Source organism: Xyrauchen texanus, chromosome 22 (assembly GCF_025860055.1).
Source record: "Xyrauchen texanus isolate HMW12.3.18 chromosome 22, RBS_HiC_50CHRs, whole genome shotgun sequence".
NCBI lineage: Eukaryota > Metazoa > Chordata > Actinopteri > Cypriniformes > Catostomidae > Xyrauchen > Xyrauchen texanus.
The window spans coordinates 34,657,784-34,679,434 of record NC_068297.1 but is presented as its reverse complement, the minus strand read 5'-3'; the positions used below and the strand labels follow the sequence as shown (position 1 = coordinate 34,679,434).

At 42.3% G+C, this 21,651-nt stretch overlaps 2 protein-coding genes across 4 annotated transcripts in view; one reads left to right on the top strand and one right to left on the bottom strand.

Moving 5' to 3' along the window:
- The window catches only part of babam2 (BRISC and BRCA1 A complex member 2), a 136,090-nt gene extending 116,689 nt beyond the window's left edge, over positions 1-19,401 (bottom strand). The window contains exons 1-4 of the mRNA XM_052153560.1: positions 19,330-19,401; positions 18,450-18,605; positions 7,601-7,677; positions 2,022-2,116 (exon numbers count right to left, since the gene is read on the bottom strand). Coding sequence (XP_052009520.1) covers positions 2,022-2,116; positions 7,601-7,677; positions 18,450-18,586 — 309 coding nt within the window. The 5' untranslated portion in view covers positions 18,587-18,605; positions 19,330-19,401. The remainder of the gene's footprint in view (positions 1-2,021; positions 2,117-7,600; positions 7,678-18,449; positions 18,606-19,329) is intronic.
- A 195-nt stretch (positions 19,402-19,596) lies between these two features.
- Positions 19,597-21,651, top strand: part of rbks (ribokinase) — a 45,920-nt gene continuing 43,865 nt past the window's right edge. For 2 of the 3 annotated variants that reach the window (XM_052153566.1, XM_052153564.1), the window contains exon 1: positions 19,597-19,689. The gene's annotated coding sequence lies outside the window, so the exon portion shown is untranslated. The remainder of the gene's footprint in view (positions 19,690-21,651) is intronic. The other variant, XM_052153565.1, reaches the window with a different exon arrangement.

Genomic DNA, 21,651 nt, shown 5'->3' with positions numbered 1-21,651 from the left:
CTGACATAAGCAGGGGATTTTTTTTTTGTCTTATTCCCGTTCCTCCTTAAAAATAGCCTGGAGGACAGCTTTAAGTAATCAGGGTCTGAGGAGTCTTAACAATGCAGTCCAGACATATCTAAACCATCCCTTCCAAACCACCTCTGGGAACAGGCGCAGAATATGAATAATGTTCAAAATAATACTTAATAATGAGTAATGAGGATTTTTTTTAAGCCCGTTTCATTTCAGAGTTTGTTGGTAAAAGGAATTGAATACTTAAAAAATCTACGAACATGCAAATGACTCTGGTGGCATTTCCAGAGAATACCTGGAATAACTGATAGCTCACTAATGAGTAGCTCACAAAAATGAAATAGTAGCAAGTATGTTTAACCTATGAATAGAATAGGAGCATGAATGTGGCACAGTGTGATAAAGGAGTCTACACTGCCAGGTATGAATGCTATTGAAATGTGTATTATTCTATTATGATATTTCCAGTATTGCATTGGGAATGCCGAGATGACAAATGTATGTGATAATAAGTTTAGTATGCCACCCTTTTGGCAGGACAGCATTTAGTGGTGTGTGATTAATTTTGAGAGGCAGAACAATAGACCTGGATCGTTAAGAATTTGTGAAATTTCTCAAGTGCACCGGAGACAGTCTGTTGGTCTACGCTTCTGACCACAAAGTCACAGATGTTTGATAAATCACACACACAAATTGTAAATATGCACTATGCTGCTTGTGCAGATAAAAACACGGTAGAACTGGCTCTTTAGAACACTGGAATGCCACGGGTCAAATCTGACGGCCGAGTCGATCACGCAATCGATACCAGCCATCTGATTTAACTGTTCTAAAGGAACTCAAAACAGCTAAAAGATGCTGTGCTGCTACTTAAAAGACATTCAATCATAGCAGAGATTTTTTACTGATATTATCCACTTTTTCGAACAACAGGGTTAGCCTGCATTAAGCATGCTTTTGGGTTCACTGACAATGAAATACAATTTGTTTAAAAAAAAAAATATTTTGGGGGTATGAGCCATTGTGCCTGCAGGATTTCATCTGAGGATACATACAGAAATACTGTGTGAGATACCGCTCCAAATGATTCAGTGAGCGGTCCGTACGAATTGTGCTGAACCACAAATCAATGCAAGCCTGTTTGGCCTATTCACTGAAACGACTCTAAAGAATTATTCATTTACAAATTGGGCATGGCTTGTTCTTTTAAACAGCCAACAGAAAGATGAGACACACTTGATGACATATTCTGAGAGTAAATGTTTCTCAGGCCAATCAGAGCACTCATTGTACGTACAGCTGTACAGCTGCAGGCGCAAAACTTTCGATTGTCCTTTTATTCCAGTATCATGCATGGCGTCAAGGATGCCACTCTTTTAATTGCAAATTATTATTATTATTTGCAAACAACACCATATAAAACACAAATATGTAATTAAACTATAGTAGATGTTTCACCAGTGATTGAATTTGAGGACTTTTAAAAGCTTTAAATGGACTTAAGTTTTCCCCTGTTTGCTGCCTTTGACGTTGCAACTTATGCACCGGCAGGATAGCCAATATGGGCTACAAGGACACCATTTCTCAACAGCTTCAGAGTTATTAGTCACATGTCATGTCCATTAATACCAAACTTCTATTATTACAGCACAACTAAACAAAAATATAACCACAGTAATTAATCATGTACAAGTGTCAATTACAGCATTCCATTTAGGTTGAGTTAACCTGTTCTACCATATTTTTGCAACAGTTGAGCACTGTTACAATCACAGACATGAATGAAATGGTGAGTCTGAATTGATTAGTCAGAAAAACAACAACTGGTCCAAAGATTATGTCTCATGGACATCTCAGTTTGCTTTGGATGTGTAGCCTAAATAAAGAATATGGCATCTACAATAATCATCAATTAGCATTTCTGTCCAAATCGTGCAACTGCAACCTCTTTTATATAATTGAAACAGAAACACATGGTAATGCCGGTAAATAATCAAAATACGCACTGGGAGTTCTGATGGTTCTGGCAGGAAGTCAGCGTCTTCTCCGAAGATAAAGTCAGGGGGCAGCTCTGGGTCTCTGGCATTAAATATGATGTCCCCTGTCAGAATAAAGACTTGTGTTAAATCACACCAACAATTACTTGATACACAATCTGAATTTATACACGTATGAGACTTAAAACCAGTTATGTTCAACACACCAACAATTATAACTGTAGAATCTTATCTACACAAGCCACTATATTTTTTTTCAATCTTGATGAATGCACCCATGTATAAAATAAATCTGACTATGTATAGGGATTACATTGTCAGAGATCTGCACATTAGATGTCTATATTGTGTTCTAACAATTCTGAGTGCACACTTTAAAGATAAAGGTTGCACGGGTGAAAAAATCTAATATAGTCAATTATCTGCATATATTTTGTTTTCCCATAATTGATGGTTCCAAAAAGCAACTATCTGTACCGATTAACTGGTAAAACCAATATATCGGTCTACCTCTTGTTTAGATGTTATACAATACAGACATTCTGTGTTTCTTTCTTTTGTGCTCTTCTGTCTTTTCCATGAATAAGAAACAGAGTAAAACAAACACTAGGCAACTATATTCCACATGGAGCACTGGGAAAACAGCCTATAGGTGATGTTTGTATTAAATCTGTCACATCCGATGGCATCTTGGAAAAGTTGTTGCAAATATCTGAAAAGCCTCTCGGCTCACTTCAGCCCTCTGAGATGGCAGTGGACTTGGCGTGGGAGTGTAAATGTTGGGCAAATATGCAGCACTTCCCAAATTTACATGCTGAGGCACTTAGTACAAGTTGGTACTACTCGAAAAACATTGTACCAGCTGAGGTAAACCATTGCAAAGAGAATTTAAGCCGAAGGACATTGCCTTGTGAGAGGAGTGCCATGCCTTTGCACGCAAACAGCAGACAGTCAGCACTTCTGCCAGAGTGCTCGCATCACAAGTAAACAATCTGCACTCTTTCTGGAGGAACAACAAAAGAAAGAAGCACCTGGCAAGCAGATCAAGCAACAGTTAAGAGATGCACAATGCAGCAGTCATAGTGCTTTAGACCAGTGGTTCTCAACTGATGCATTGTTATAATTTAACATTGATTTGCATCTTGATTTCATTACATACTAAATTGTTTTCTGTGGTTTGTCTGTTTAAGCTTTTATTTAACCATCTATAGCTACATTTAAACTGTAAAGATGGTGTCATGTTATGTGTTGATTCTTATACACAGCTAACAGAAAACAATGCTGACACAAAGCAGCTCTGTTGCCTTACATAAAACACTATTCTTTTTCTGCGCTGCAAGTACTGGCATTTCCTTTTTGGAAATATTTTTCAATTGTAAGCTATAGGACTAGATCTCAAATATCTTTGAGATTGTATTAACATAATGTTCCATTATTGATGATTAAATCTATTTTAATGATGACTCAAGCTATATTGCATCCAAGTAAATAAATGCGAGAAAATGTAATTCCACTGATGTTGAGACATGAATCCTGACACCACAGCAATCGAATCTATAAAAGTGATGCATCAAAAAGCAATGGAAGAGTCACAGATGATATGAATAGATCTGAAATGCACTGCCAAGTCATAGGCAAAACAAAGATGGCAGACTTGAGTCACTTATCAGCTGTAAAGCACTGGCTGCTGCAAAATTTAAACCCAGGAAGCAAATTCATCACCGATTTCTGGGCCTGTGATATATTAAACTTCTTAGAAATCATCTTAACTCTTTCCCCGCCAGCGTTTTTAAAAAAAAGTTGCCAGCCACCGCCAGGATTTTTGACGATTTTCGCTAAACTTTAATGGCCCGCAGAATATTTTTTTCCATGAATATATGAAGATGCTATATATCAAAATAAAGATCTGGGCCTCTGCTTTTAGGCAAAAAAAACGATTTTATTTTATCTTCATTTTTTCTTTTTTTATTGAGACTTGAACAGAGGTCAAAAAACTGAGAAAAAGGCATGTTTATGTCTGATATTTTGAGCTTCTCATACTCCACTTCTTCATGTTTGAGACGATCGCAGTCTGTTTCTTTGATCAAAGAGTTGCATACTCTTTCAAAACATGCGGAGGGGTGTTCCTTACTGTATAACACCTAAAACACGGAAACCCGGAAAATTCCGTGTTTGGCGGGGGAAGCGTTTTTTCATAAAACACGGAAAATTCTGTGTTTGGTGGGGAAAGGGTTAAGAATGGTTCTAAACTTTGACTTAAGTGTCAAACAATTCTTAGCAATAAGTAGGTAGTAAGAAAGTCAGCAGTCTAAGGCTGATTCTTAAGTGCTGACTGTGGAGATACTTAAGGATCATGAAGGACTACAGTGATGTCTACTCTGAATGGCCTCCCTCAAACACTGAATCAGCCAAATAGTGGGCTTGCAGAGGGTAATTTGTCAGAGTGGCATGACACCATTTATTCATGATTTAAATCAACAAAAAAGGGTTGTTCCGATAAAATCAGTAAATCACATTACTTTTTCTCACAGTATTGTATCGATACTTTAGAATCCTGAATCAATATTTGTATTTTATTATTTGTGTAAATTGCATATTGATTTTCACATTATCAAAACAAACAAGCAGGACAATTTACTAACTACATTTAATTTAATAAATTAGATGATAATAAAATAAAATAATTGTTAAAACACAGTATCGTTACTGTTCTTAATATAGTACTTGCATTATGTTTTAAAGCATTTCTCAACTGCTTGTCAGATTAACAATATAGCATTTTCTCTCGTGGAAGATAATCAATTAGACAATTTGAACAATAATACTTGGTAGTGTCAAAAGAATATTTCATTTAAATTTATGCAAACAATTTTGTAAAAAAAACAACAACAAAAAAAAGTGGAGCATGTGTCATTACTTAATGCGAGAATATGACTGTAATTAAAATTATGATTACTATGATTTATTGTGAGATGCACTATGGCCTAAGTTTGTGGACAACCCTTTCTAATTAACCAGTTAGGCTACTCCATTAATTCCAGTTAAGATGAATCAAAAATGAATTGACATACATTGTAGGAGGGACCCAAGACATATTTAGGGATACTGTAACATAGAGATCTGGAGGTGGGCTCTTTTGTTAGGTGGTTGCTTACTGACCCAGGACAATCAACAAGATCACCTTAGCAACCACATAATATTTCACTAACAATCAATCAGAGCACATTAGCAACCACACAGAAACAACCTGGCAACCACTCACAACACCCTAGCATCATGGTGGCAAACATCACTTAGTTTCTTCAAAAATGTAACAATCCTGTAGGGCAGACTATTCATCAATTCACCTTTGAGCTCTGACTTGACATGAAGGCCACTAACAGAAAACATGCAACACCATTAAGCTTTGATAACACCCAACTAAAACCACTGCTTCAGACAAGTAACAATGCACCGATAATGATCAACAACCAAGTCAGTCTTCCTTATAATCCTTCAGACTATAGACGTACTATAGCACAATATTACTTATTAGTCAATAGGAACAAATCTTGAAAAGGAGGAAAACTTCACTGAGTAATTTAGATTTCTCACTACCAGACTCCACGACCAACTCTACCTCGGAGAAACTGCTTGTATGTGGCCGCCATTAAAAACTGCTTGAGTTTTTGAGTATCTCATGACTCAACAGGAACACCCAATTAAGATTATTGCAGAGTTATAATTACCATCCAACCTCATTAAACTTCACTGAGCTGTGGTACTTGAAAGCATTTCAGACAAAACCTCTAAAAGCTCTTCTCAGAAGCTCATTCTCATGTCAAAAGCATTGTGCTGCTCAATACGTTTGCACTGTATGATAGATTCTCTCATCATTTACTTTCTTGACTTTCTTTCTTCTTCTGCAGAACACAAATTAAGATTTTTAGAAGAATATCTCTGCTCTGTAGGTCCTTACAATGCAAGTGAATGGGTGCCAAAATTTAGAAGCTCCAAAATCCACATAAGGGCAAAATAAAAGTACTCCAGACGACTCTGGTGGTTAAATCCTTATCTTTTGAAGTAATATGATGGTGTGAGTGAGAAACAGATCAATATTTAAGTCCTTCTCCCTTCACCTTCTTCTGATTTTGGTGATTCACATTATTTATGCATATCGCCACATACTAGGCAGGGAGGAGAATTTATGATTCAAAAAATGACATCAATGTTTGTGTTTCTCACCCACACCTGGCATATTTCTTTAGAAGTGATGGATTTAACCACTGGAGTCGTCTGGAGTACTTTTATGCTTCTTTTAGATGGACTTTGGAGCTTCAAGATTTTGGCACCAATTCACTTGCATTGTGAGAACCTACAGAGCTGAAATATTCTTCCAAAAATCTTCACTTGTGTTTTGCAGAAAAAGTCATACACAGCTGGGATGCCAGGAGGATGAGTAAATCATGAGAGAATTTTCATTTTGAATGAACTATCCATAACTAGCTCTAGAATTGTATTTTTAGAGAAGACATAAACATTTAATGCGTTGTGCTGAGCAGAAAAGACCACAGGTGCTCTTTAGAACTACCCACAAACTTCTGTGAGAACACAGTCAGAATGCAGAAAAAATAATCAAAGTCTTCACTGAATATTCATCGATCACTGAATTTTGTAAACAAACGCATTGAATTTTCATTTCAAATGTATGCATTTTTACAACTCTAAACATTAACTTTGATTAATGCTTCACATCACAATGCTGAACTGCACTGAATAACAAATTAAAGTTTTTATTCTCAGTTTTGTTCTATTCTTGAAAAGTTACATTAAATACGTTTTGAAGTCTAAGCCCATACTCATGTGGGTGGCGTGAGATTGAGTCCAGCAGTTTCCAATCCTGTTCCCCCTCTCCAAACCATGATTTCTTATCATTGCTCTAGTCAAAATCATAATCAAAATCCACCAACATCAAACCAAGAATAAAATAACCATGCTTGGTATATCTCAGTAGATATTTTGATAACAAATATGTTATGCTCATTAAAAACTAAATATCACTGATGTTTGCCACCTTAGCTTTAATAAACTTTTAATATCAATCTCAATATAGCACTGCCATGACTAAGCCAAGAGCTGAAGTTGATGTGACCATGTCAGAAATGACAAACACACGCAGCCGCTCTGAATAGATTACCAAAGCCAAACAACAGTCATCATGGTGCTTTGCATTCTCTTTCATCATAGACAGCTTCAGATTATGATATAAACAAATAAACCATGTTGAGGTATAGAGATTGTAAGCATGGTATGACTGTTATGACATTTCCAGGTTCTTTCTACAGTTGTAGATTGGAGTCAAACAAAATCCATACAGCAGTGCAATTTAATATAATGTTTTTTTAACATGCTATAAATAAATTATGCATTACTACTTCACATTAACAATGAGAACACAACAAGTATTTATTTAGCTCTCCTTCTACATATCAGACAAGAGCTTTGTGAACTACCCGGATGTACTAGGTATCATTACTAAACCGCAGAAGCCCCATCAGAGAAGTTTTATTTATGATCTGTTCATACTCTGCTAGAAGAGAGCTACTTACATTTAAGAGTCTCTCCAGCATATGGAATATGGAGTTTAAATCTGTCACAGCAAGGACCAGGCATCAATGATGTGCAGCTTAAAAGAAACAAAGGAACAAAGGTTTAATCACACTACAGTATGACAGCGGAGAATGTTAATAAGGCCCTATACAGCAGAAGAGATGTCTCCATGCAGATTTTTTCACAATCACTTGGGATATATATACATATATATATATATATGCACACACACTGACGGCCAGAAGTTTGGAATAATGTTAAGATTTTGATCTAATGGAAAGAAACTGGCAATTTTATTAACCAAAGTGATGGCATTCAACTGATCACAATGTATAGTCAGGATATAAATAACGTAAAAATTACTATTACAACTATTTTTTAAAAAGCTACTTCAAAGAGTTCAAATCCTTTTGTCCAGATAGATGTCTTTTCGGGAAATTCTCACGCACATTTCAGTCTAGCTGATACCACAAATGCTCAATGGGGTTAAGATCCATAACACTCAGGGTCCTGGGTAGTTCAGCGAGTAAAGACGCTGAATACTAGAGATGTGAATCTTCACTGGCCTCACGATTCGATTACGATTCAAATGGTAACGATTCGATTATAAAACGATTCTCCATGCATCTTGTCCTTCAATATCTTTCTTTTTTCAGTTTCTTCAAAATTAATTTTTTACTCTATTTTTCCTTCAACTGATTATATTATTATTTTTATTTTTAAGCATTTTAAATCACTTAACAGTATTTAATTATTATTTAAAATGAATCTATGCCATGCAATTCATTTTCAAGCACAAATCGAAGTTGTTGGTCCAGGATGAGAGATAGATCCGTTTCTATGAGAGAGCAGCTGTCATCTTCTCCTCTCCTCACCTGCACAGGTGATAGTAAAGCGTTTTTTGCTTCAGAAAATTATCAAGCGTCCCGTATGCACTGTTCTATCTGTATGTTCTGTCTGTATGCGAGTTGAAGATAAAACCTTTATCATCAGGTGTGCGCACTGTCCTGACAAACGAGTGAGAAATTGAGAGCGCGCAAAAGTAGAGAAAGGTGGAGGGGGTGGGGGAATACTTAAATGAAAATAATCACCAACATCACTCGAACCGCTGCCTCTTCATTATTTTCTTCTGTGTTTTCCCCCGTTGTGTGCAAATCAGTGCAATAATGGGTGCAAGCTCGTCTTTCATGTTGTTTGTTGGCTTCTTATCACGAATAAACTCTCCTGTTGCTATATACATGTTTGTGAAATTATTTCAGGATCGCAGTTTCATTCGGGCACAAATGGACATGTCTTTGATACAGCTGGTCTGCAAACAGACGTGTTTGTGCACTTGACTTTAGTGTATGCACTTAACTCGCGTCTTTGTTTCCACATCTGTCTTTGGCATGCATCACTGTTCTGCCGTGATTTAAACTGAACTCACAATCGATTCTGATTCTTTCGAGAATTGATTCAGAATCGTTTGTGTATGAATCCAGATGCATCGCTGAAAATATTTTTTCCAACAGCTCTAATTAATCCCACCCCTGGAGTCATGACTTTGAATCCAAGGCAGGCTGAGTGACTCCAGCCAGGTCTCTGAAGCAACCAAACTGGCCCAGTTGCTAAGGAGAGTAGAGTCATATGGGGTAACCTCCTTGTGGTCCCTATAATGTGGTTCTCGCTCTCGGAGGGGTGCATGGTGTGATGTGCGTGAATCCCGCAGAGAATAGTGTGAAGCCTCCACATGCACTATGTCTCTGCAGTAGTGCTCAACATGCCACTTGATAAGATGCATGGATTGACTGTGTCAGACACAGAGGCAACTGAGATTCATCCTCTGTCACCTGGATTGAGGAGAGACACTACGCCACCAAGAGGACTTAGAGCGCATTGGGAATTGGGCATTCCAAATTGGGGAGAAAAGGGGAGAGAGAGAAAAAAAAACACTCTTTTCCAATTATCTGTTGTTCAAAGTTTCTTTGCCCACTCTAACCTTTTGATTTTCTGTTTCAAAAGTGGCTTTTTCTTTGAAATTCTTCCCATAAAACCTGTGAGTCTTCTCTTTACTGTTGTACATGAAACTGGTGTTGAGTGGGTAGAATTCAATGAAGCTGTCAGCTGAGGACATGTGAGGCATCTATTTCTCAAACTAGAGACTCTGATGTACTTATCCTCTTGTTTATTTGTAAATCTGGGCTTCCACGTCTCATTCTTTCCTTGTTAGAGCCAGTTGTTGTTTGTCTTTGAAGACAGTGTAAACCTTTGTATGAATTCTTCAGTTTTTTGGCAATTTCAAACACCATATAGCCTTCATTTCTCAAAGCAATGATTGACTGACAAGTCATTTAAACCTAATATTGACCATAAGACTTTTGCATACTGTGGCAACTCAAAAACAAACACAAAGACAATGTTAAGCTTCATTTAAGAACCAAATAGCTTTCAACTGTGTTTGATGCAAAGGCGAGTGATTTTCTAGTACCATATTATCAATTTAGCATGATTACTCAAGGATAAGGTGTTGGAGTGATGGCTGCTGGAACTGGGGGCCTGTCTAGATTTTATCATGAATAACTTTTTTCAAATGATGTGATGGTGCTGTATTTTCATCAGTAATGGTCTGACTATACTTTGTGATCAGTTGAACGCCACTTGAATTAAAGTACCAATTTCCTTCCAAAACAGCTAAATCTGTACATTATTTAAAACTTTTGGCCACCAGTGTGTGTATATATATACACAGTGCATCCGGAAATTATTCACAGCGCTTCACTTTTTCCACATTTTGTTATGTTACAGCCTTATTTCAAAATTTTATTATTTTCCTAAAATTTCTACAAACAATACCCTATAATGACAATGTGAAAGAAGTTTGTTTGAAATCTTTGCAAATTTATTAAAAAGAAAAAGAATCACATGTGCATAAGCATTCACAGCCTATGCTTTGTTGAAACACCTTTGGCACCAATTACAGCCTCAAGCCTTTTTGTGTATGATGCTACAAGCTTGGCACACCTATTTTTTGGCAGTATCTCCCATTCTTCTTTGCAGGACCTCTCAAACTCCATCATGCTGGATGGGGAGCATCGGTGCACAGCCATGTTCAGATCTCACCAGAGATGTTCAATCGGGTTCAAGTCTGGGCCCTGGCTGGGCCACTCAAGGACATTCACAGTGTTGTCCAAAAGCCACTCCTTTGTTATCTTGGCTGTGTGCTTAGGGTCGTTGCTCTGTTGGAAGACGAACCTTTGCCCCAGTCTAGGGTCCAGAGCGCTCTAGAGCATGTTTTCATCAAGGCTGTCTCTGTACATTGCTGCATTCATCTTTCCCTCAATCATAACTAGTCTCCCAGTTCCTGCTGCTGAAAAACATCCCCACATCTCTCCAAAGAGAAACGCTGGAGCTCTGTCAGATTGCCCATCGGGTCTTGGTCACCTCCCTGACTAAGGCCCTTCTCCCCCAATCGCTCAGTTTGGCCGGGCGGCCAGCTCTAGGAAGAGTCCTGGTGGTTCCAAACTGCTTACATTTACGCATGTTGGAGGCCACTGTGCTCACTGGAACCTTCAATGCTGCAGAAATTGTTCTGTTTTCTTCATGGCTTGGTTTGTGCGCTGACATGCACTGTTAACTGTGGGACCTTATATAGACAGGTGTGTGCCTTTTCAAATCATGTCCAATCAACTGAATTTACCACAGGTGAACACCAATCAAGTTGTGGAAACATCTCAAGGATGATCAGAGGAAACAGTATGCATCTGAGCTCAATTTTGAGTGTCATGGCAAAGGCTGTGAATACTTATGAACATGTGATTTTCTTTGTTTTTTATTTTTAATAAATTTGCAAAGATTTCAAACAAACTTCTTTCATGTTGTCATTAAAGGAAATTAATGATTTTTATCAATTTTGAAATAAGGCTGTAACATAACAGAATGTGGAAACAGTGAAGCGTTGAGAATACTTTACAGATGCACTTTATATATATGTATACATTTACATTTATTCATTCGGCAGACGCTTTTATACAAAGCGACTTACAAAAGAGGAAGAACATCAGCGAATCATCTTAGGGAGACAGTGGTACAAAAAGTGCCATATTACAAAGTTTCACTATCATCAGAAAAGTATACAAAACGAATCGGTTACTAACGTAACCTCGGTTCTCTCTACATGAGGGAACGAGTATTGCGTAAGCTAGCTTACGCTACGGGAAAGATTCATCTTTTCTGAGATATTGAAGCCAAAAAATTATCCTTAATTTTGTATCCATTGTCAACGCAGTGCGGCAGCTGCAGACCTTGAGCGGGCTAGCTAGCAAGCTCATTGTTTGCTCTGCGGCAACTGCTGCAGCCTATAGACGAGCTTGGGCGAACTCGCATCCAATGAGAGGCGTCCGCACGCTCACTGCATCAAAGCCCGCCAAAAAGGGCGTGACTAGAGTGCATATAAGGGTAGTTCGTAGGCTGGAACCCAGGTTTTCATTGAATGAAGCGAAAAATCGCTCGTGGCGCGAGCACGGCCGGTTACGCAATACTCGTTCCCTCATCTAGAGAGAACCGAGGTTACGTTAGTAATTCATTCTCTTACGAGAGGTTCTCTCGTATTGCGTAAGCTATCTTACGCTACGGGAACCCTTTGTCAACGCCGTGCGTGCCAAGCATCCACTGCATGAGCCCCAGGGAATTAAGGGGGACCCGGGGGAGCCCTTGTGAGTGGGGAATTAATATTTGGCCGGCAAGAGTGCGGGCCAGTGTGTGTGTAGTACATAAGCACATAGACAGAGCGGCGGTGCCGGTCTGTGTGGACTGTGTCCCATTAATGCAGCTCACCAGGGGAGCTGTAGCGTATTAAACCGCTAGCAGTTTAGCCTGCAGAGCGGGTACTTCCAGATTGTAAAATCTGACAAAGGTGGAGGGGGAAGCCCAGCCCGCTGCCACACATATGTCGTGAATGGAAATCCCGCTGGACCATGCCCACGAGGAGGCCATGCCTCTAGTGGAGTGAGCCTTAATGCCTAGCGGGCATGGTAGGTATTTTGACGCGTACGCGGCAGCAATAGCGTCCACTATCCATCTGGACAGGGTCTGTTTCGAGGCGGCGAGACCTTTGGTGCGCCCTCCGAACGAAACGAAAAGCTGCTCGGAGCTTCTGAAAGATTCGAAGCGCGCAGTATACAATCTCAGTGCTCTGACTGGGCAAAGGAGATTGGCGTCGCGTTCGCTATCAGATGCTGGTAGCGCCGACAAGGAAATGATCTGTGCTCTGAAAGGAGTACCGACCACCTTGGGGACGTAGCCGTGTCTAGGCTTTAAAATGACCTTGGAGTCACTTGGTCCAAACTCAAGACACGCAGCGCTGACAGATAGCGCGTGAAGGTCTCCCACACGTTTAACTGATGATAGGGCAGTTAGAAAAACGGTTTTAAGTGAGAGGTGTTTCACATCCACGGATTGAAGCGGTTCGAAAGGGGGGGCTTTCATAGCTTCGAGAACTATAGAAAGGTCCCAGATAGGAACCGATGGGGGGCGCGGAGGGTTCATCCTTCTAGCTCCCCTGAGGAAGCGGATGACCAGCTCGTTTTTACCCTGTGACTGGCCGTGCAGGGGTTCAGCGAACGCCGCGACAGCCGCCACGTACACTTTGAGCGTGGATGGGGATCTGCCCTTATCCAGCAGCTCTTGTAAAAACACGAGCAGCGGCGACACCCCACATGTCCGTGGGTCCAGGTCTCTGTCGGTGCACCATTTTGAAAACACAGACTCCGGGAACCATGTTTGATTCTCCCAGCGCGGGGCTATGAGGAGCACCGAGTGGCGTGTTTCCCTGATCCTCTGCATTACCTGTGGCAATAGCGAGACGGGAGAGAAGGCGTAAAGCGGGCGGTTGGGCCAGTCCTGGGCCAGCGCGTCCTCGCTTTTTGAGAAAAATATTGGGCAGTGAGAGTTCTCTTCTGACGCAAAGAGGTCTATCTCTGCTCTGCCGAATATGCGCCATAACGTCTGGACTGTTTGAGCATGCAGGGACCATTCCCCTGGGGGAATATTGTCTCTGGACAGTCTGTCTGGGCCGTCGTTCAGGTGGCCTGGCACGTGCGTCGCCCTCAGCGAGCGCAGGTGGCGCTGGGACCAACTCAGTATGCGTTTCGTCAGATGGAAGAGGTTCCTGGATCTGACACCGCCCTGACGGTTTAGATAGGATACCACAGACCTGTTGTCCGAGCGGACCAGGACGTGGTGACCCTGAATGATCGAGAGGAAGCGCACGAGCGCGTACTCGACCGCTATCATTTCCAGACAATTTATGTGAAGGAGCTTTTCCTGAACTGACCATAGGCCAAAAACCGGAGAGCCCTCGCAGACCGCGCCCCAACCCGTGTTGGACGCGTCTGTCGAGATGACTTTTCGGCGAGATACAGCTCCCATCATCACTTCCCACTGATACCACTCGGCCACTGTCCAGGGCTGCAGAGCTGAAATACAGGTCTGAGTCACTCTGATTGGCTGGCGGCCTGTGGCCCAAGCCCGGCGAGACGCGCGGGTGTTTAGCCAATGCTGAAGCGGGCGCATGCGCAGTAAACCTAGTTGAAGTACTGCTGCGGCTGAGGCCATGTAGCCTAGCACTCTCTGAAACTTCTTCAGAGGTGTGAGGCTGTTCATCTGAAATGACGCGGCTAGTCGCTGCACACGGCGCCAGCTGTGTAGATAAGCTGAGCCGTCATTGCCACTGAGTCTAGTTCTATTCCAAGGAAGGAAATTGTCTGACTGGGCTGTAGTGAGCTTTTGGTCCAATTGACTGCAAGGCCCAAACTGTTCAGATGACTGAGGAGAACTGTCCTGTGAGACAGAAGCTCCGTATGTGATTGTGCCAAAATCAGCCAATCGTCCAAATAGTTCAGAATTCGCAAACCCTGACTCCGCAGGGGTGCGAGCGCCACGTCCATGCACTTCGTGAAAGTACGGGGTGCTAAGGACAGGCCGAACGGAAGGACGGTGTACTGATAAACCTGGCCGTCGAAGGCGAATCTCAAGAATGGCCTGTGACGGGGATTTATCTGAATCTGAAAGTATGCATCTTTCAGATCGAGAGAAATAAACCAGTCCCCCTGGCGCACATGCGCGAGGAGTTTGCTGGTTGTAAGCATTTTGAACGGTCTTTTTGCAAGCACTTTGTTCAAAACCCTGAGATCTAATATTGGTCTGAGGCCGCCGTCTTTCTTGGGGACAAGAAAATAACGGCTGTAAAACCCTGACTCGCTCAGGGGAGGCGGCACTCTCTCTATGGCCCTTTTGCACAGAAGGTTTGCTATTTCTGAACGAAGCATGCACACTGCTTCCGTGTTCACAGTAGTTTCGAGCCGCACTCTGAAGCGAGGAGGACGGCGATCGAACTGTAGCAAATAGCCCTGTTTTATTGTGCTTAACACCCATTCGGATATCCCTGGAATATCTTCCCACGCTTTGAAGCGTAATGTTAGAGGGTGAGTGGCCAAATCGCTCTGATTGCCGCACACAGCGCGCTGAACAGAATGTGTGAGCGCGCTTACTGTGCTTATGCTGGACTGCTCGCAGACAGCATGGACAGGCTGTTCTGTGAGTGACTTCCCGATTGAGGTGAATGGTCACGTCTGTTAAGTGATACGCAAGCACAGTCACGGGCACGGGACTTACATACAGAGAAGTGTTTGCTGGCCGTGTGACAGAGCGGGCAGAGAATGGGCGCGCGCACGTATTCGTGAGCGCATTTATTGACTCTAACACTCGAGTGGTTCGTAACCGCTTTTGAGTGTGCTCTGATGGGGACACGGAACGTGTAATGCTTGTGTGTAGAGGTGAACACTGGATTGTGGGCACATTTTCTACACATAAGGCTGGTCGTGTGTCAGAGCGGCCAGAGAATGGGTGCGCGCACGGATTCGTGGGTGCGTTTATTAACCCTAACACTCGAGCGGTACGTAACCGTTTATGTGAGTGTGCCGTGATAGGGCCACGGGATGTGTAATGCTTGTGTGTAGGGGTGAACACTGGATTGTGGGCACATTTTCTACACATAAGACATGTTTGCTCTCTGGTATGGACACGGGATGTGTAATGCTTGTGTGTAGAGGTGAACACTGGGTTGTGGGCACATTTTCTCCACGTATGGCATGCTTGCTCTTTACCAGATTTATTTGGGTCGCCGTGAAAACGGCGTTTGAGCGCAGGCAAGCGGGTGTTAACACCGGCTTGTTGGCTGCTGAATCTACCACTGTAGTAGCCTGAAGGAAGGGGACTGACAGGGGGCGAAGCTTTGACGGTGGTCCGGCTGCAGCGGGACTGATCCGTCGTTTTGTCAACAAAGCTAGGAGGACTTCGGTTGTTCAGGTTTCAGTGCAATTCTAGTCCGAGGCCCGCGGGGGGGCGGCAGTCTGCGGCGGCTGTCTGAGCGCGATCGAGAGCGGCCGCCCTGTCGACGCTGAGAAGTCTGGCTTTGTTGAGCTGGGCGCTGTGAAGAGGCTCGTGCAGGAGGCTCACGTGGGCGGCCTGCAGAGGAGCTAGCGCGACAAGGCAGAAAGAGATTCATGGCTTGTGTGGCTTTTTGGACCTCTGAAAACCGGTCAATGATACCACTCACCGCGGAGCCGAAGAGACCGGATGGAGAGAGCGGTGCGTCGAGGAACGTAGAGCGCTCTGCTTCTCCCATGTCGTCTAGCGTTAGCCACAGATGTCTCTCGGTCACAGTCAGCGCGGCCACACTTCCCTATAGCTTGGGCTGCAGCTTTGGTAGCGCAGAGGGCGAGGTCCGTAGCACTCCGTATGTCTGCAACCGCCTCTGGATGCCTGCTTTCCTCATCCCACTCCCGCAGAAGGTCCGCTTGGAGAATCTGTAGGACAGCCATAGAGTGCAGAGCAGATGCAGCTTGGCCGGCGGCGGAATAGGCGTGGCCAACACAGGCGGAAGTTGTTCTGCAGGCCTTAGACGGGAGCACTGGTTTAGACCGCCATCTCGCGGAGGGCGGGCAAAGGTGTGCTGCTACCGCATCCTCGACCGGAGGAATGGAAGCGTAGCCCTTCTCAGTGGCGCCGTCCACCGAAGCAAGAGAGGTGGAGACGTGGTATCGGACCCTGGCCGAGAAAGGCGCGTTCCATGATTTGGAATGCTCGGCGTGGAGTTCCGGCAGGAAGGGAGCGGCCCGGGTAGCGGGTGCTGCGCGGCGGCGGCTCTGTAGAAAGCAGCCGTCAAGTCTGTTGGGTGCCTGCTCAAGGGGCGGTGACCACTCGAGCCCGAGGCAGTCGACGGCCTGTGTGAGGAGGCGTGTTAGTTCCCCTTCGACTCCGGCGCGGGTCCTGCTGGATTCCTGGGCCGAGGAGGAGGCGTGTGAGCCTGACCACTCCTCGCTGTCCGAAGCCATGATGGAACAGCCCTTATCCTCCGCTTCTTCGTCCGAGATGGCAGCAGAGCAGCCGCTCGGCGGCAACTGCGCTGGCCCGGGTGGGCGGGGAGGGTGAAGGCGATGCTCGAGGGATGGGCTCCGGCGAGGCAATCGCTTCTACCACTGTTTCCGGCAGCCTTTGAGAGCGGCGCTTTTTCTGCGCTGCTGAACGGAAGGCGCGCGGCGGCTTCGGTCCTGAGCGCCGAAGTCGAGCCCGCAGGGTCGACATCAGCAGCTCCCCGCAGAGATCACATCCGCCTTTGGCGAGGGCGAGCTCTGCATGCCCCAGTCCCAGGCAGAGAGCGCAGATGATGTGGCGGTCTCCGGTGCTGAGAGGAGAGCGGCATGAGGCGCAAGTGGAGCGAGGCATCTTAAAAAAGACGCTCGTACTCTTTTGTGAAGTTCTTTAAGAACTAGCTTGCTTTTAAAAAAGATACGTCGCTGGATGGCGTAGCTCGCAGGACGGCTGAAGGTGGCAAAGACGGCCGGCTTCTTCGAGCGCTGTCCACGCTTGCTTGATGCCCCTCGAACGGCGACGCGGCTTCCGGTTCAGTGATGCGAAGAGCTTCGCTGAAGAGATGAAAATCAGGGTTCCAGCCTACGAACTACGCTTATATGCACTCTAGTCACGCCCTTTTTGGCGGGCTTTGATGCAGTGAGCGCGCGGACGCCTCTCATTGGATGCGAGTTCGCCCAAGCTCGTCTATAGGCTGCAGCAGTTGCCGCAGAGCAACCAATGAGCTCGCTAGCTAGCCCGCTCAAGGTCTGCAGCTGCCGCACTGCGTTGACAATGGATACAAAAGTAAGGATAATTTTTTGGCTTCAATATCTCAGAAAAGATGAATCTTTCCCGTAGCATAAGCTAGCTTACGCAATACGAGAGAACCTCTCGTAAGAGAACAGATTTAAGTGCAACAAGAAATGTAAAAAAATTGTTTAATTTTTTTTTAATTGACCGGTTAAGTGCTTTTGGAAAAGATGTGTTTTTAGCCGTTTTTTGAAGATAGAGAGTGAGTTAGCTTCCCGGACTGAGTTGGGAAGGTCATTCCACCACCGTGGTATGATGAAACTGAAAGTCCGGGAAAGTGTTTTGGTGCCTCTTTGTTTTGGTACGACAAGGCGACGTTCCTTAGCCGACCGCAGGCTTCTGGTGGGAACGTAGCTCTGCATAAATGTTTTTAGGTATGCTGGAGCAGACCCAGTGACTGTTTTGTATGCCAGCATCAGAGCCTTGAATATATATATGTATGAAGAAATGACCTACAATAACCTCCCCATTGATCAATTCTGTAAAGTCCCTTCTGCTGTCTGTCATTCTGATTAAGCAACACAGACAGAGCTTTGATTTAAAATAGTCTATTTTAATTCAACACATTAGTCACATTTGCAACATAAATTTAGAAATGTAATGTTCTTTGAAACTATTCTCTCCTTGTGCAGATAACAGCACACTCACCCACTCTTGAGATCAGTGATACGGAGACAATTAGAGGAGTCCAAACCAACCCGTCCATTGCGTACAACACTACAGAGTAAAGGCCGCAGTTCAGGAGAGATCCGGCTCAGTGCCACCTCTGGAGAGAGGCTGTTCATCTTCCAACAGGGTGATAACCTGTGATTAGAGACCATATCATTAGAGAAATCAAAGTGCTCATTCAACAAAACTGCAATGATCTAGTCTGGTTTTGCAGAGGAAATATAAATGGAATGATCAATAAGTGTTGAAAACTCAACAAGAATATATGATTCAGAATGACTTGGAGTACCTTGGAATATCATGTAAATACCATGGTACATTAATATGGTTATCATTAAATGCCACTGTATTGCCATGATACCATCACTGCCTCATAGCACCACAACAGTACTATTTCGTACGGGATTCTTCTTGTTAATACTCATTAAATAGCAAACAGGCACAGAGGCGATTTAAATACATCTAATTTGCAGAGGTAAAACAAATGTCGTTCAATGATATTTGAATGAAATTCAGCTGTCTAAAATAAATAGCCTATTTTTTTACTGGACATGATATAAACTGTCAAAAAGATGCACTGTGATAAAAAAAAAACACTGCTATGACCTCTGGCCTTGGCTGAGTTCAGATGCACTGGTAAAATTGTGTTTTTGTGTAGTTTGTGTGATATCTGCTATTTGGATTCGTATTGCATTTGTTTTGTGTTTCAGTACTGCATAATGTCAGTGTTACGATAACACGCTAACTCAGCATATTAATAACATTTATAGAGTTATTTTTCATTCATTACCAAAAGCCTAATTTCGCTAAAGTAAACATTTGCAGCTACTAAACGAGAAGTTACGGTTAGTTTTAGTACCTTTATATGAATTAAACAAATCTTCAAGATGAACTCATTCCACACTTCCGCTGTTGAGATTTGGGTCTTAACTATGGAAGACCAGAAAATTGCCTGATCATTTTTAACAAAACGGAAAAACATATCTGTGTAAAGTTTCTGTTCAGAAGCTCATTAGCACAGGTTATTAGACAAATATAACAAAATATTAGGTAAGGTAGCTGTTTTTATGTGCTTTTTTTAATTGGGGGAAAACACATTTCGGAAAATAGAGGGACAGCTCAAATGGTCCGCTGTCTTGTCACATGTGTTTGTGTACCTTCTGATTGCTGTTTTGACTGTTAGATCGCTATTTTAATCTGAGAAATCAGCGGGGAATAGGTAAAGTACTAAATATTATTGCGTACAAAATTAATGGTATGATATTGCATGAAATCTTGTAAGTTAGATAATGTTTAATCATGTTTATCTAACAGAATTTAGAATGTGCAAACAAATAGTAGACTTTGACCACAACATCTCGTTGGCTAAACCAGCCTCAATACTTACGTTTTCAGAAGTAGGCACATATTTCATTTTATTTCTATTAAATACTAACTCCCATTTCAGGATTATACAAGCCCAGTTAAATATTGCTTAAGAACAATCATTTTTCGACTGAATTTGTTTCTCAAATTAGTTTTGTAGACAAATATTGGCCTAAAGTATGTCTATGAATTTATTTAGAAAATATAAAAAAAATTCTCTGGAAAAAGAGGAAAAGCATCCAGCATACACTGCACCATTACTCATGACATAAATTTGATAGAATGCCAGTATTCGGGTCCTGGGACCCCCACAGTTTTATTAAAATGTTTACGTGGGTTTGTAATGCCATAGACATAGTCTCTCTCTCTCTGTAAATACTGTTGATCATATATTTTTTTAATGTGAAAAGCACTTATGCGTATAGCCTACATTTTTCATTGACCAGGTTTCTCTTCAGGTTTATACATAGATTAACAGGGCTGCCCAAACTCACGACTGGGACCCTGAAAAACTATACCTAATAGGACCCCTCAGTCCAGCTGGGGCAGTGTGGGGTTGAAGAAATATACTGTATGTCATGCACATATCGCATGGACACTGACAGATGTCATAGCGTGTAGGGATGTGCAAAATGCTATAATTTCAAAATCGACTTGTCAGTGGATTATGTCTACTGTTAGACGACTAGTTGGTCAATAAAGTCCTGTATAATTAGGCTGGAGTAATTGCCACAAGACACGTTCCTTAATAATAGGCAATAGACACCAAGCACATCACCTCAATAGGATAACAGATAAGTTATAAAAATAAAATTAAAAAAAGCTTAACTTTAACTTGTGTGTGCACTAATCTGTCAGTCATCAAAACAGACTCCAGATGATGTATGAAACAACAGGAACCTCATCGCTCCGAGCCGAAATATTCAGTTGTAAAATATTGGTGATGCTTTGCTGTAGCAGTGGTTTTCTCCATTGAATGCATGTTTTGCCAACACCTTTTGTGATATTGTGTTCACGTCTTCATTACATAATGGGTAAAAATTAATACATTTGAATATATTATTAAAAACAGTAGAACTATTAACACACCGAATGTGCAAAACACAGTGTGGGTAACATTATGCATATCAGCACATAAAATTGATTTGATAGCATAGGTGTATAAACTGAGCACAAAACAGGAATCTCCATGGCTGGCAGCGACTGGGGAGCGGCCTCCGTGGCCGGCTTCCATCTCCTCCGGACGGTCAGAAGCACTGGCAGCTGCAAAACACAAGAGGGAGAGAGGGAAATGCAGACACAAATGCCAAAAAATTACAAAACAGACAAGACAGGAGGGACTGTCCAGGCCAGAATGTGACAACATTTACATAGGCGTGAAATAATTTAATGTAAATTAATGAGCCACAAATTTAGCCTACCTCTACTTCATAAATTAATTCCAAGGGCTAATCTCTTTTGTGTTTGACCTTCTAATTTCAACTACAGAGTATTTAAACCTATACACTTTTAAAATCTGAATATAGAAATAAAATGGCAAGTCAAATATATAAAATATATCAACTTTATTAGAAGAATCCAAAACGTTTAATTACAAAAGGTAGCCTACCTTACTCTTAGACGATATGTCGAACGTCAGTATTTCAAATACCACGATAATGAATGAATAGACCTATATACTGTATATGAAAAAATTATAATTTGTAGATTCATTTAAAATAACTAAAGAACTGAACAGGGCATAGAATTTTAAACATAGGCCTCACCACATTTAAATAAAATGTGTTTCAAATGCCAGCTTGTTATCCGCCTTGAA